At 39.9% G+C, this 14,736-nt stretch overlaps 1 protein-coding gene across 1 annotated transcript in view; it reads left to right on the forward strand.

Annotated features, from left to right (window-relative positions):
- LOC113964071 (amphiphysin) overlaps positions 1-14,736 on the forward strand; it is a 112,960-nt gene that overhangs the window by 44,265 nt on the left and 53,959 nt on the right. The window contains exon 2 of the mRNA XM_027675883.1: positions 3,344-3,424. Within this exon, the coding sequence (XP_027531684.1) occupies positions 3,344-3,424 (81 nt within the window). The remainder of the gene's footprint in view (positions 1-3,343; positions 3,425-14,736) is intronic.

Here is a 14,736-nt window from a genome sequence, read left to right on the forward strand (position 1 = left end):
GGTGCTCTATGTAACAAAATGAATGTGTTTAAAATTTATTTCAGCCTGTCCACGATGGGGGGAGTTGGAGTTAGAGGAACCCATATGTAGGCCAGACAAGCCTTCACCTGGCCTTAACTCTACTCCAAAGACACCCTGTAGGTGCTCACCTAACTGAACAAAAATAAACTGACTATAGACTTCTCTTGACAAGAGACTTCCACTTTGAGACAGAAGTGCGCAAACAAGTGCTGGAAGGTGGGTCAGTTTCTAAGACTTACCTTCAGCCTGGCAACTTCTCTATTTAGACTACGAGTCATAAAGTTGTGGTTGCAATTGGGTTGGTTGTAAGAGGCTGAGCTATACATTCAGTGGTGCATGGAGTTATATGGATGGGATGGACCTGTGAGGAATAGTTTATTTTAGCCCCAGTCTGCTCCACTGTCTCCATATGGAATTGTGGGGATGGGATTAGGATTGCATTTAGGAAAAGAGTAAGTGAACCCTAGTTATCTGTGTACATGGCATGGGCTACAGTACTTCCATGAGAGTAAGTTTCTTTAGCTAATTCCAAGCCTCTGGCTTGGAACTTTTATTTCCAACCATATGACATATCTGTAGTTCTGATATGCATTAGGAAAATTGAGAAACTATGTTATTAATATTATTTAATGGAACTCTGGTTTAAGATTAGGGTTGGTGTTTGCAGAGGCTAAATTGTAACACTGCATCTTAGTCTCAGTTCAGCTAAAAACATGTAGAGAAATTGTAAGTCGTAGATAGGATAAAAAAAACCCCAAACCATAGGAGGTAGGTGCTGTAAAAGGTTATTCCCTTCTGAGCCTTGCACTGTTGGGCCTGAGTGCGCATTTGGAGACATGGATGTGTGTCGTTGATATTTTGGGAAAAAAAGAGTCTATCATGACAACTTTTCTTGCTTTAGTTTGTTATCTATGTTATGAATTGCTCAGACTACAGTTAACATGCCTGCTACTTCTTGCTGTGAACATAGTTTGAATGTATTGCCCTGATCAGGAGGCTTACCTGGCAGCCAGCTCTTTGAAGAGGAGATATTGGATTTTCAGAAAGCCACCTGGTGCAGATCAAAGTTGGGGGCAGACTGTTAGTCTCACTGGTGACCAGGAGCAATGTGATGATTCAAAATATTAAGTTAAATGATTCCTCTGTAAAACTATCTGTGATACTTATTAATATTTTATGAAGAGGTTGGTCATGATAGTGCATGAGGTTTCTGGGACTAGTCAGCAGTCGTAAAAGCAACCCAAAATGCCCATATATGCCAGAAAATGCACATCGCTATTGGCAGCAAAAGGCTGGTCTTTGCCTTTTTTTCTTCTCTGATATCATTCTTTCTATCTTTCTGCTGTAAATATGTCAAAACTTCGTCGATGTTTCATATGCCATGTCCACAGGTATGTGAGAGACTGGATTATTATATTAATTATTGGCTCAGACCAACTCAAGTGTGTGTGTGTAGGGGGGAAAGGACAGGTCGAATTTCACAGAAGTGAGGTGATGCCCTGTCCCAGCCCCTGCAGTCAGTGGGCAACCCCCGAGCACTTGTCAGTCAAATGCAGCCCAGGAGCACTGCCCACATCCCACCTTGGAGCCCCTGACCCAGCCCAGGATTGGCTGGCACAGTGGGAGCACCGCTCCTTACCCCACCCCGGAGCCCCAGAGTGGCCTGTGGGCTGGGAGTCCCACCTGGGAGGGGTGACCACAGGGGACCAGAGCACATAAAAACAACAGCAACCTGTTCTCCATTTTGGCTTGAGACCTACAACCTGACCTCTTGGAAGCTGGACTTACACAGGACTCCTGGTGGTAGCTCTTTTCTTCTTACTCCTTCTCTTTCTTTACTACTTTCTTAATATTTTGGGTAACTTGGGACCAAATGGGTTGGATTTTGCTAAGTTGTATGAGTTAGCATGTGCTAAATCAATGCTTTGTGGAATGGTATGTTCAGTTGCCTGTTACCCTTTTAAACTTTTGCCGAGACCTCTTATTTTCCAAAGTTTACCAGTAAAAGCACCCTGTGAGAAAATGTGGAGCTTTTCTCCTTTTCGCTCTGTCTTAACATGGTTAAAGAGCTGAGGGCTCTTCTGAAGATTTGATGGGCGAATTTTTGGAACCTTATATATTTTTAAAGTAAAACTCCCTGCGTGAGCTCGTAACTCCAGTCCTAGGGTCTTACAAGGTAACATTGTATCACCTTCTCGATCACCCTGACCCCAGGTTTCCACTGTAGCAATGCTCACCACACCTTTGTGCAGACTGATTTTGTGGTGTGGAGCTGGCTGGGCTTGGGAGAGGAAAGTGGTCAGAGAGAGAATATAGCAGTACTGGAGCTACATGTTCTTTGTTTTGAGAAGAACAGATGGTGTGATGCTTATATGTTTATTCATAGTATCTGTTAAATGCTACTGTTTCAATTTCATGGGGTTGGTGGGTTTTCTTTTGTTTGCATTTGTTTGGGTTTGGTTTTTCCTGTGAAAATTGAAAGTTTGGTCAACTTGTCATAGAAGAGCAATCTGAACATCACTCTGTGAGATGGTTCAGTCCCACATACATGTACTCTATAAAGATTCAGGGGTTGCTTAATAAGCAAGGTGAAGCCTATTTGCAGCTGTGTGTAAGTGTTCAGTATTAAAATGAGAGGATAGCGATGGGATTTAATAATAGAATGCATTTATTGTAGTTAAATACAGTGTAAAGTGTAGCGGTGTCAAATTATGTTTGAGATTGCTGATTGACTATCTCTTATAGTATATTTATTTTCTAGTGGATGACAATCCACTTCTGAATTAATGAGGTGAGAAAAAATGAACACCAAGTTTTAAATGAGCATCAGCTGTAACAATTTCTCATGCAGCCTTACGCTTCTTTATTTTCTCTGACTTTATGTTGAAAATCATGCAGATAAGAATAATGTGAATACTGTTTGATGTAATGAACCATAAACAGAAGAAAAACCTAATGATTTTTATTTTCTATCTTTGTCTGAATTGAAGAAAAACTTGCAGCGCCAGCAAAATTCTCTCATTCTTCCTTGCTTTGAAACCATGGAATTCTTTGCTAAAAGAAAAGTTGCTTTACTAAAAAAAACCCACATCCCACCAAGGACTCTATACTTTAAAGTATATTTCCACACACCCCCCATACTCCTGCTTTTGTCTGTTTTTATTTTGACAAAATAGTTTCTTGTGTGAACTTTAGAAACTGTAGTGCATGAACACCCCCCCAAAAAAAAGCTATTTAAGCCTAACTGCAAGAACAGAAGTGTTGAAAATATTTTTGTTCTGTGACATAAATATTAAATTATTCCTTTTTCCTTTCAATATAGGTACTTCAAAAACTAGGAAAAGCAGATGAAACTAAAGATGAACAATTTGAAGAATACGTTCAAAATTTCAAACGGCAAGAGGTCAGTTACTTTTTCAGTTTCTTTAATTGTGTTTTAAGAATTGCTGATTTTGAAGGTATTATAGGGTAACAGGTAGGATTTTTTTTTTAGTGGGTAGAAGATTTCGTTTTGCTGTTTTCAAACAGAAATAACAGTTGGATTTGTGCATGCAGAGGGCTAAAAACGGTCTGATAATAAAAGGACATATTGTAATCACATGTAGCAGCATCATTCTTGAACTACTTGAGATTAACAGAGTGACAGCAGATTTTCACCAGTGTAATTGAGAACAGAACCCAACCCCAACTAAATGCAGCCTGGTGTTTGCCTTCTTACAAAGAAGAGAAATATTTCCTTGGTTTCGTTTTGTGGATTACTTTCATCAGTGCTACATCATAATACTGTTTTTATAAGAAGTGAATAGTTTAGTAGTTTCAGTATCCATATGTGTTGTAACGTTCCCTGTGTGTGCTGGGGTCTGTGGTGGCAGTCCTGATGATGCACTACAAGGGAACAGTGCTCAATTCCTCTTAGTGTTGTAAACACAATACAGGGAAAAAAAAGGTGCCCCAAAGAGTTCATAATCTACTTCCAATGCAATCCTAAATTCTAACCCCTATTACTTGTTGCTTTGTTGGACAGACTTTTTGGCTCCAAGGTGATAAATTGCAACTAATTATATAGTGCCTTTCTAGTACAAATTAATGCCTACCCTGAACTGCGGTAATACCACCAAGAAAATAGTCTTTTTATGTAAGTATGAACTGTTGTATCTGTCGTCTTTATGAGCTGTGATTTAGAGCTCCTGTAGAAAGGCACTGGAGGGTGAGAACTACTCCCACATATTTTACACAATGTAAAAATTGGCTGATGTGACTTTTTGCAATGTCTCCTCTGAATCAGTCCTATCCATCGCATGCACTTTTCTCCTTTTCATTTAAACACAAACCGTGCATCCTGACTGCTATTATTAACTCTTTTGCATCTTATGGTCACTTAGCCTTTATTTTCCTCTCTCAGTGTAGAAGAGAGGGATGTTTCAGCTGCCACTGAGCTGTTGTCTAGATCTTTCCTCTTTAGCAAAGAGAAAAATGCTGGGAAGTAAAAGAATCTATTTTTCTGAGAGGAGTATTCCCTCCCTCAAATTTCTTGAGGTCAGGAAGATGGTGGGAATTAGTAGGTCTGAAGAAGCTTTGAAACTCTGCAGAGATATTATATTTTCCCTTTTCTTCCCCTTTCACTTTTCCAAGTCTTCTTGACTTCTTGATTGTCCTTATGTTGTTGCTTATCCTTGCTGTTGGTATCTCAGCTCTTTGCACAGCTAGTAACTGTGTTTTTAGAAAGGTACATCTGTAAGGATATTTTGGATGTAGAAGGATCAACTTGAGCATCCCCATGAAGAAACAGAGTTTGTTGGCTTTTTTTTTTTAGTTCAAAATTCTAAGAGAAATTTAGAAAAAAAGAGGTGAAAGGGAAAACACATCTTTTTTAAGCAAAATTATGTCTCAAGTATTGGTTTTTTTCTGTCCTTTAGAGAGAATTTTCTGTCATGGTGATTTTCAGCTGAAAGTCTTGCTTAGGGCAAAGGAGGATTTTAGTATTACTTTTATTTTATTTCTTCCTCCTTTGATGTACAGAGAGACAGTAATAAACAGTCAAGGACTCTGCAGGAACCGTATGAATCTAAATCTAGATGCAAATGTGACTTGGGACCAGAGAGACAATTGTGTAGGGAGTGCAGAGGGAACCACTACAACTCTTGGGAGGGGCACATGCAGATTAGGCTAGTTCCACTGGCACACAAAATGAGAGAGACTGTTGCTTGATTTATTGAACTAGTTGCACATGCTTACTGTGCTTTCATAGAGTTCACTTGTGCTCAATTCTTCAAATACAAGGGGGGAAATGCTGCAAAAGCACTCTTTCTGCCACGGTCACCAATAGGAAGCATATAAATAACTTAAATTCTCTAAGTTTAGTCCATCCTTTGATTTACAACTAATTAGCAATGCAAAGATATGAAGCATTACAATGTGCATCTGAATTATTACTTTACCAATGAATGCCTTGCAGAACTGCTGTCTTCTGTGAACTCAGGCAGCCATCTCTTCTTGCTTTACATTCAGTTTTGCTTTCAAGGTTAGTTTTGATACTCTAGAGCCTTTGGAAAAAGAAAAGTTAAATACTAGATATTGAAGAATAAAAAGGCTGTCTGGTTGAGTGATCCCTGAGCTGAGGTTCACCAAACTGTTGATGTGGCCAATCAGGAGGCTTGCAAGCAGAACCACCCCTGGTAGAGGCTTCCCGTTTATTTCACTTCCCTCCAGGATTATTTGTCTTCATGGTGGTCACTGACAAACAAGGCCGTGGCAGAGGCAGTTTGAAAGGACATCCAGACTTTACTTTTTTTCTTGCAATCTCACTTAGCAGTGATTTGTCTGTTCCCTGATCATCTCACCTACCCACGGTTCATTTTCAGAGACCCTATCACTTCAGTTCTGTGTCTCTTTGCAAGTTCTTTGTTGCAGCTGGTGCCCTGTGTGCTCTGGGCATCTTGGTAAGCTGGAAGATGTGAAAATGGTCTGTTTCTCTTGTTCCCGTGCCATATTGAGCGTGCAACACTTGGTAGGTCAGCTGATCTTAAGTATAGAATGATGTTTTTATTAATACTCTCCAAAGATAATAAATTAGGACTCTCACTTCAGCTAGGGAAAGGATAGAGAAAGGAAAGTGCTCATTTCCAGGAAATAGATAATTGAAAACCTTAAATCTTAACATGATGCCTGAATAGCAGATCGATTGGTGGGTATGTACCAAATTCAGCAGAAGGCTATGTGTAAGGATGCATGCAGCAGATCTATCTGGATAAAAAGCTGATTTAGATTCCCCAGTGATCCATTCCCATCTCTTTCTGAATACAGTTGGATAAGATCCCCTTCTGGACTTGACAACTCAGAGTTGATTTACCCAGATGAATCACCATGGAGAAATTGAGTCATCCTATGTCCAGAGAGAACAGAGCACAGTTGCTTTGCAGAGCCTCAGGACTTACTCTATCAGAAGCAATAAGCTGCTGCAGCTGACGCCAACAATAAAAACATTCAGATTTTAAGCAGTGAATACAGATGTTTTTTACCTTCCACTTAAGTTGAAAACTGAAAATTGCCACTCTAAATCAAAGCTTGTGGAACAAACAAAATGTATAAACTCATATATGACAAGAAACTTCTTGAGGCTTAAGCATCTTACACGTTCTTTTTTTGACAGAAAGTAGCAATTGCCTTTATGCCCATTTATATTTTAATGACTCACAGTACTGGCTTTATTTTTCTAAGAGAGCAATTCTATTTCATGTATATCCATATTTTCCTCTTATTTTTATATATGTAGTTATGAGACTTCTACTTTACAGACTACAGTTAAAATATATTTTAGTGTTTAAATCCAATAACTTTATGTATTGTATGTACACACAAGAGATACAGTGGTTGCTACTACAAAAGCAGCTGCCTATGGCATGTTGTTAGAAAAAAGCAACATGTCAAGTGCTGTTGTTGCTAGTTTATAGAATTAGATGAAAATGAAGAGCCCTTTTTTGCTGTTGTTGAGTGAGCAGAACCTGCTTCTGTGAACTGCTTTATTTAATGTGTACCTCGTAGTAAGAACTGCTCGGGTATAATTCTTAGAGGTCCTGAAAAGATTGATCCTGGCCAGATCTTCATTTCACACAACCATGCTCAGCTGCCTTACAGCTCTATCATGCCATTGTGTAAAAGTTGGTCTCTAACATAGTTAACATTTATTGAAGTGCTCTTTTTGTATCAGCTGTGACACTGATTTTTTAAAACTTATTCTTGAATTAAGATACCCAAGATGAGATTCACCGCCTACAAATAGGCAGCAGATGTGCCTCCACCTGGCCCCCAGCTGTTACTCAGACAGAGACATGTGGCTTTGACCACAGTTCTGTATCATACATGCTGGCTCTGTGATTCTCTTGAGCACCTTGTGACATCCAAAGGAGGGCAGCAAAGATGGTGAAGGGCCTTGAGGAGAAGTTGTATGAGGAGCGGCTGAGGTCACTTGGTCTGTTCAGCCTGGAGAAAGAGGAGACTGAGAGGAGACCTCACTGCAGTCTACAACTTCCTCATGAGGGAAAGAAGAGGGACAGGAACTGATCCTTCTCTGTGGTGACCAGTGACAGGATCCGAGGGAATGACCAGAAGTTGTGGTGGGGGGAGTTAGGTTGGATATTAGAAAAAGGTTTTTCACTCAGAGATGGTTAAGTGCTGGAACAGGCTCCCCAGGGAAGTGGTCACAGCACCAAACCTTTGACAGAATTTAGGAAGCCTTTGAACAATACTCTTGGGCACATGGTGTGACTCTTGGTGATGGTCCTATGCAGGACCGGGAGATGGACTCGATGATCCTCGTGGGTCCCTTCCAACTGGGCATATTGTGTGATTCTGTGAGTCTGTGATCTCTAACTGCAATAGACACGTATTTTGGCTGCTGAGCCCCATGCCTGGAGAGAGATCCAGTTTCAGATTGTCTTTGTTTCCAGGATTTGGAGATTTCCCAGTGCTTGTGCTGAACTGGGCAGTGGGGTCTGGAGTGCAAGACAGAAACCCATCAGTTTCCTGGGGGCATCTGTAGGCCTTAATGTCTCTAATCAGCCCTATCTGGGTCCCCTAATCCTGCACATGGACCCAGGAGTCCTAAATAAGCTCAGCCCTTGGCAAAAGTTACATCCTAGGCTCATCCCCATGCCTAGGAGACCCATGTTTCAGCTGCATCTCCTGCTGCTCCTTTTGGACCTCTCAGACAGACCCTGGATCTGATTCAAACCCTTGCTACGTTGGGGGCTGTCAGTGAAGCCTCTTACCAGTCCCTGTCTCTGCCAACCTGTCCCAGACCCCACAGGATGGCACCCATCAGTGAGGGCATAGCCTGCACTGGGGAAACCTGTGGCTCCTGGTACAGCCCCACCAACTGCTGTGAGGGTTGTGAGTGACTTGTCTAAATGTTGGCATTGGTTGCCATTTGCAAGGCTGTAGTGTGTCCTTCTTGGCTTCCAAATGTTGCTCGCCAAAACTGTCAGGTCCCTAAGGACCAGTTGCTTTTGTCATTTGTAGATGTCATTTGTAGATGGCTATGCTGAGTGAATGGTTTTGACTATTGGATTTTCTTAATTGCTGTCCTGACTCCACAGGTTGTACTGAAGAGATATTCATTGGCTCTCTGACAAGGAGACACCCAACTCATGTAGACAGTAACAGGTGTCTTAATCTAGAGCTGAATGAAAGACATGATGAAGAAAGGGAGCTTCAATATATATTACAAATAATAATGTGAAATTCAATCTGTATTCTGCAAAATCTTATTTTCTCTGGGAATTATTAGGTATCTTGTGTATCTGTTTGAACATTTTTAAACCTACTTTACGTCCTCCTCTTAGACTCCCCTCATTTTACTGTCTTGCGCATGGTCTTGAGACAGATAAAAGAATCCAGGCAATAAAACAAAAAGTGTCAACTTTAAAATTACTCTGAATGGGAGACTCCACTGCTACTTAGCTGATACTCAGATTTTCTTGATTGTCTGTAGAATCTCATATTAAACTGCAGGGGATTCTTGGTACTTGTTAAGCTGCAACATATTATTTGTTCAGTATAGTTTTGTCCGTAGGAGACGCCTTTGCTAAATAAAGATGGTGTCAAGTGTTGTCCCTGGTAGATATTCTGAAGTAAACCAGACATAGGAAAACACAGTCTAGGCTAGTGGGATGGAACTTTTTTTCTCCAAGCCAACAAGTATTTGCATTCAGGGAGGCTGAATCTGACAGAGCCATTTGGGGCAATCCAAAAGTGTACTTCACATACTGGATGATCACTAAACCAAACATAAGCTATACAATGTGCAAAGTATTGGGCGGCTGTGGGAGGGATTTCTCTGCTCATTACCATTCCGTCCTGAAATGTGTGGTTAATAATTATTTTATGTATGAAGAACCATTTTTCCCAAAATAAGAATAAACATAGTGTACCATTAGATTCCTCATTAATTTTTGATCAGGCAGGATATGCAGGAAGGTGAGTCTCTCTGTTTTATGCTACGAAATTATCTCTGCAGGGACAGCCTAGATCCATTCCAACTAATTCCTCACTTCAAAGGAGGGAGCGGGTGATCTGATGTTTTGCCTTTTTGATTCTGCCTATTAATTGCTCCAAATCCAAAGTCTAAACCATTGTCACACTGTGCTGGTTTTGATTGCCCCTTGGACATAAACTATTATGCCTCTGGAACTTTAGTAACTGTGCTAGTTGTTTTCTCCCAGGCAGTGAAGTTGAATGTTCAAGTTATTTCTGACTATTTTTAAAGGAAACTGGTATAAGTTTCTTCAGGAGCCCTTTGGGATAGCTTACCCTGGGGATAGTTGACAGAGCCCAGCTCTGGGATTTAACATATGGATTGAGCGTGATGTAGTTCACAACAGTTCTGGAAAATTTTATACCAGATCTATTAATACATAACTTATATATGTTATTTACAAATCTTGGTATGGATATGCAGCTATAGGCATAAACAGAGGCCCAAGTACAGGTTCCGAAAGTTAAGCTCAACATTAAGTGTGCATAGATTACTTTTAGCCATAGCACCTGTAGACTCTACACTTGCTGCCTTTGCAGATCCGAAATTTTCATTGAAACCATTATTTTGGATCCTAATTTGAGGACATGAGTATGCTTGTAGGAGGATGCAATAGGTGTGAATATAGAATCCCAGTTTAGGGGAGGGAGAGGTTTAGCTGTGAGGCGAGGTTGGAATTTCGTTTACAGTGAGTACCAGGTATTTTCTGTTCAATCTTCATCTGAAACAGAAACCGATGGTTCAGTGAATGGGTTAGTTAGTTTAGTGTCCCTGCAGGCACAGAGCGTTCTCCCCTGTCTACTGGGAGTCACTCCTAACACAAGATAGAGTTCCCTATTTCTTACCTTTAGGGTTAATTCTTTTTGGATTCGTCCAAATAATCTGAGAAGCCAGTTTGATGCAGTTTACTTCAATTCATCATGTTACTTAGTAACTAGAACAATGAAATTCTTACTTTTGAGCCTTTTTAGTTGGCTGGGCCACAAATTTGGTGCTGTCCTGGAAGATACTGGCATGCCTAAAACGTCTGTGTTTCCAGAGAAGGTTGCAAACCCAACTTTTTTCAAGTGATGCTCTAGAGAAATATTTCAAACCCCAAATCTCTTACAGATTGTAGCAAGAGAAAAGAAAAAACCCATTTCTTTAAGAAAAAGATTCCAAAATTTGGGAGACCATTCTAGGAACTATAAGGAATGATAAATGATAAATGGTAAAATAGGGTAGTCTGGTAAGCAGATAGATTTCATACTGAATTACTGAAAGATTTGTCCAAATAGCCTCTTATTTTGTTAAGCTTCTCTTAATGTAATAGTCCTTTTCATTCATACATCAGAGTTCTCTAAAAGACCTACCAGTAAATAGTACCTGAAGTGTTTATGAACAGAGAGGCAGCACTGCTTTACATTGTGGCAGGTAATAGCACATTACAGTAAAGCGTGTCTTCCAGGTGATACAGAAAATGCTTTCTTTTTATCTATTTCCCTGATGTCTTCATAATGGAATGACAAAATTCCAGTATTAGAGCTGCATTAATAATGATCATTTTTCTATGGGCCAGGTAATTAATTAGCCTGTACTTCAGGTTCAACATTTTTAATGCTCTTGACTCTCACTAAATTGGAGTGATACATTTGGTTTTTGTATCAAGCACATGCTGTGCTGACCTTTCCTGTAAAGATGTATTGTATTTACATCCTGTATGTGACATGATAGAAAAATCAAACTCTTCTGTTCTAACTGGAAAGCAATAAATAAATGATTCCTGGCAAATAGGTCATCCATTCCAAATTTTGTGGAGCAAGGTGGCCTTTAATTTCTGAGTGGATGCAACAATTTTTCTAATGCATCAGGAGGTAAAAGGTGATAGACAGAAACCATGGTTTTTATGGTTTTAGTCATTAACTTTTAATTAGATCTCATCAGTCTCACAGCCAACAGTGATATGGCTCTCTTTGTCTTAATTTCAGTGCTAAGATATGATTAAATAATAACACCAAAGTTGTGGGTTCGATCCCTGTATGGGCCATTCACTTAAGAGTTGGACTCAATGATCCTTGTGGGTCCCTTCCAACTCAGAATATTCTGTGACATAATAGAGCTGATCCAAATGCTATTATTTGAAAAGAAAACCAAAACCAAACATACACAAGAATCAGTAGTACTGAAAAGGCTTAGTGCTGCTGTAAGGGTATGTAAGACCTGTGGCTGTAGAGGACAAGATTCTCTGAAACACCGAACCTCCTTATCTCACCGAGTGCATGTGTCTTTAACAGCTATGTAATACTGACCATGTAATGAGACTAGAGAGTAGAAAGGTGATATGCTATCATGTTCAAAGCAACAAACTGTTGTTTGGGACATTGCTGTCAAGAGCTGTGTCGACTTTCCTAAAGGTGGATGTTGGTTTAGGTTGTTAGCATGCTTTCCTTGCTCATATATGCAGTTTAACAGGATTACGTAGTAGATTTTTGGAAATTTGTATATTGAATTTGACCAGGTGAGGTAAGAGCACTGATTTTTGGTGCTGGAGTCTGCTGGAACTTGCATATTGTTATCAAACAACCTGATTGTGAAAAGTTTGCTATTAAGAATGCTATTGAGATTTCTCTCTGGAGTTTCTTACATATTATGAAACTCTAACTCATTGTGCTTCCTCACGTAGAACAAAGCATCAGTGCTGTCTTGGGAAATTCCATTTCGAAGGAACACGACATTAACGAAATGACACCTACTTTTCATTCTCCCTTGAGAAGCTGTATCTCATTTAACAAAATTCATGGCTTTAATGAAAATACTTGGAGCAGTGGTTTCAGAGCCACCAGATGCTTTCATCTGATAGACCAGAAAGTAGAAAGAATGTACCAGTAAACACCACAAAGAGGCAACATTAAATATGTGACAATCTTCAAAATAGTACTTTTTAAAACCTTTATATCACAGTTTGCAAGGTGTGCAAAGCCAGCAGTGCAGTATTTTCATTCTGTGAATATTAATTTAGGTGGTAAAAGTATATCTGTCTTCACTAATAGTGAGTTTACTATAGAAAGTGTGTAGACCAGAGGCACATTTTGCAGAATTCACAGGGCTGAGGACTTTTGATGCTAATTTTTATTTCTGATATTTTTAGAAAGGTCTAGTTCTGTTGCCATTGAAACTGAGAGATTATCTCTGAAATTTAGTGGGAGCTGGCCCTTGTTCATGGGTGCCTTAATGTCATGTCACACAACATTTGCTAACAAGGAAAAATTCTTATGGCTCTATTGTGCTTGGATATTTCAGTGGTTTGTGGCCTGTTAATAACCTAGACTGAAAGAGATGCATGTTATAATTATTCTTTTGAATGAAGTGTCAGAACTCATAACAGCACATATGGCAAGATATTTGCATCATATTTTACTACTTCGACTTTTTCTTACACGTTTTCCTGAGCAGCGGTTGCTAGTGATGAATGACACTAACCAAGCACAATAGATCTCATAGTGGGTTAGGGTACCAGTCATAAAACTACACAGCAGTTCAGTTATAAGCATAGTGTTCCAGCAGTGTTTCCCAGACATGCCATTTGTGGTGTGCTAGTTAGTCCTAGAGACAAAACCACATTTGTATGAGTAAATGTAGACCTCTTACTGGACATGAGGTCAGCTATGAAGGTTCTCAGCCTTCCAGCTGCAATTTTCTGCTCCTGAAGCACCAGAAATTTTTTAATAACTAAAAATTTTTATTGTATGGGCACCTGTTCAGCTGGAGCATGGTGAAGAACAAAGTTGCTGTATCTTCTGTTTTCACCACAAGTGCTCAGATTAAAGAAGGTATGAACTGGAAAGATAATTTCTGTACCTTCATGTGACTTCTCAGAGTATAAGGGATCCTTCCAGGAGGAGACTGAAATGCATAAAAGGGGAACTTCTCTTTCTGCCAAAAGTTTGCTGATACTCTTCTTCAGACACAAGATCGAGAAATTTGCTCCCGAGTACAATCTCCTTTTGTCTGTAGCAACACTGATGACTTAATGCTTTGGTCCATGAAAAGCAGTCATACCCTTTCCTCCCCTTCTAGCACAGAATGAAGTAGAAAGAGGTCAGCAACTACTGTGTTACGTGAGATGATATAATGTGTTGTAATGATGCATTAGGGTAGTACTTTTCGCTAAGCAGTATTAAGATGTATGCATGTATATTTTCTCAAAGGACACAACATCAAGGTACTACTTCAGAACTTTCAGTTGCTTTATAGATAATTAAGCCTGAGGTTTAATCCACTGATACTCAACCTGCACCTGTCTGGCCCTTGTTTTGATATGCAGCGTTGATCCCAAAGGAAGGGAATGGAGCACTGAATATGGTCCCAAACCAGAGAAAGGTTGGTGGGCTGGCTGCTCCTGTGCACTTGCTGTTACTCAGCAGCTTCTCAGGTGGTCTATGCCTGTGCTCAGAGTTTAGTCGATTAATGGCTTTGAGAGCTGTAGGTGACTTGCTCCAGATCAAATTAGTGTAAAAGCTCTCTTCTCTTTGTTGAATCTGAAAAGTGAATTCAGTCTGCTTTCTAGACCCACTCAGGCATTTTTACCTTCCAAATTCCTTACTATTTCCAGGACCTTGAACAGTTGCTCTCATCTGACAGTGCAATACAATTTGGGGGGGGGGGGGTAGGGAATGGTGTTGATCCCATTCTAAAAGCTTTCAGTTCCCTTCCGGAAGCTGGGAGAAGCAAGTGAGCTTGGTGGATGTTTTCTGCATTGCAGTGTGTACTGGTGAGGCAAGTCTTTTTCAGAACCATAACTTGGATTTTCAAGTGGCTGCTGGTAGGTGGATTCTAAGTGCCAGATAGCCCCTTTCAACCTGAATTTCTTATGATCCTGTGTCTGAATGCTCTGAGCATTGCAGTTGCCAATGGCAAATCCTTTGCTGACATCAGAAGTCCTTTGACTTAAGTGGGATTATAACAACTTACACCTTCTGCCTTCTCAAGTACTCACACTATTCACATGTAACCTTCATGTTCTGACTTTCACATGGAAAATACAAGATAAACTCCAAAGCAGTCAGTCATATTTTGCAGCTGATTTTTCCATGCTGTAAGAGAGAAAATGTGACTGCAAGCTGAAATTCCTGTAGTTTCCAATTGCTTAAATAAATAATTTGAAAAATATTGGGAACTGGTAAATGTAGAGTGTTTCAAAAATA

This window comes from Neopelma chrysocephalum, unplaced genomic scaffold (assembly GCF_003984885.1).
Source record: "Neopelma chrysocephalum unplaced genomic scaffold, ASM398488v2 Primary Assembly neopelma1_26, whole genome shotgun sequence".
Lineage (NCBI taxonomy): Eukaryota > Metazoa > Chordata > Aves > Passeriformes > Pipridae > Neopelma > Neopelma chrysocephalum.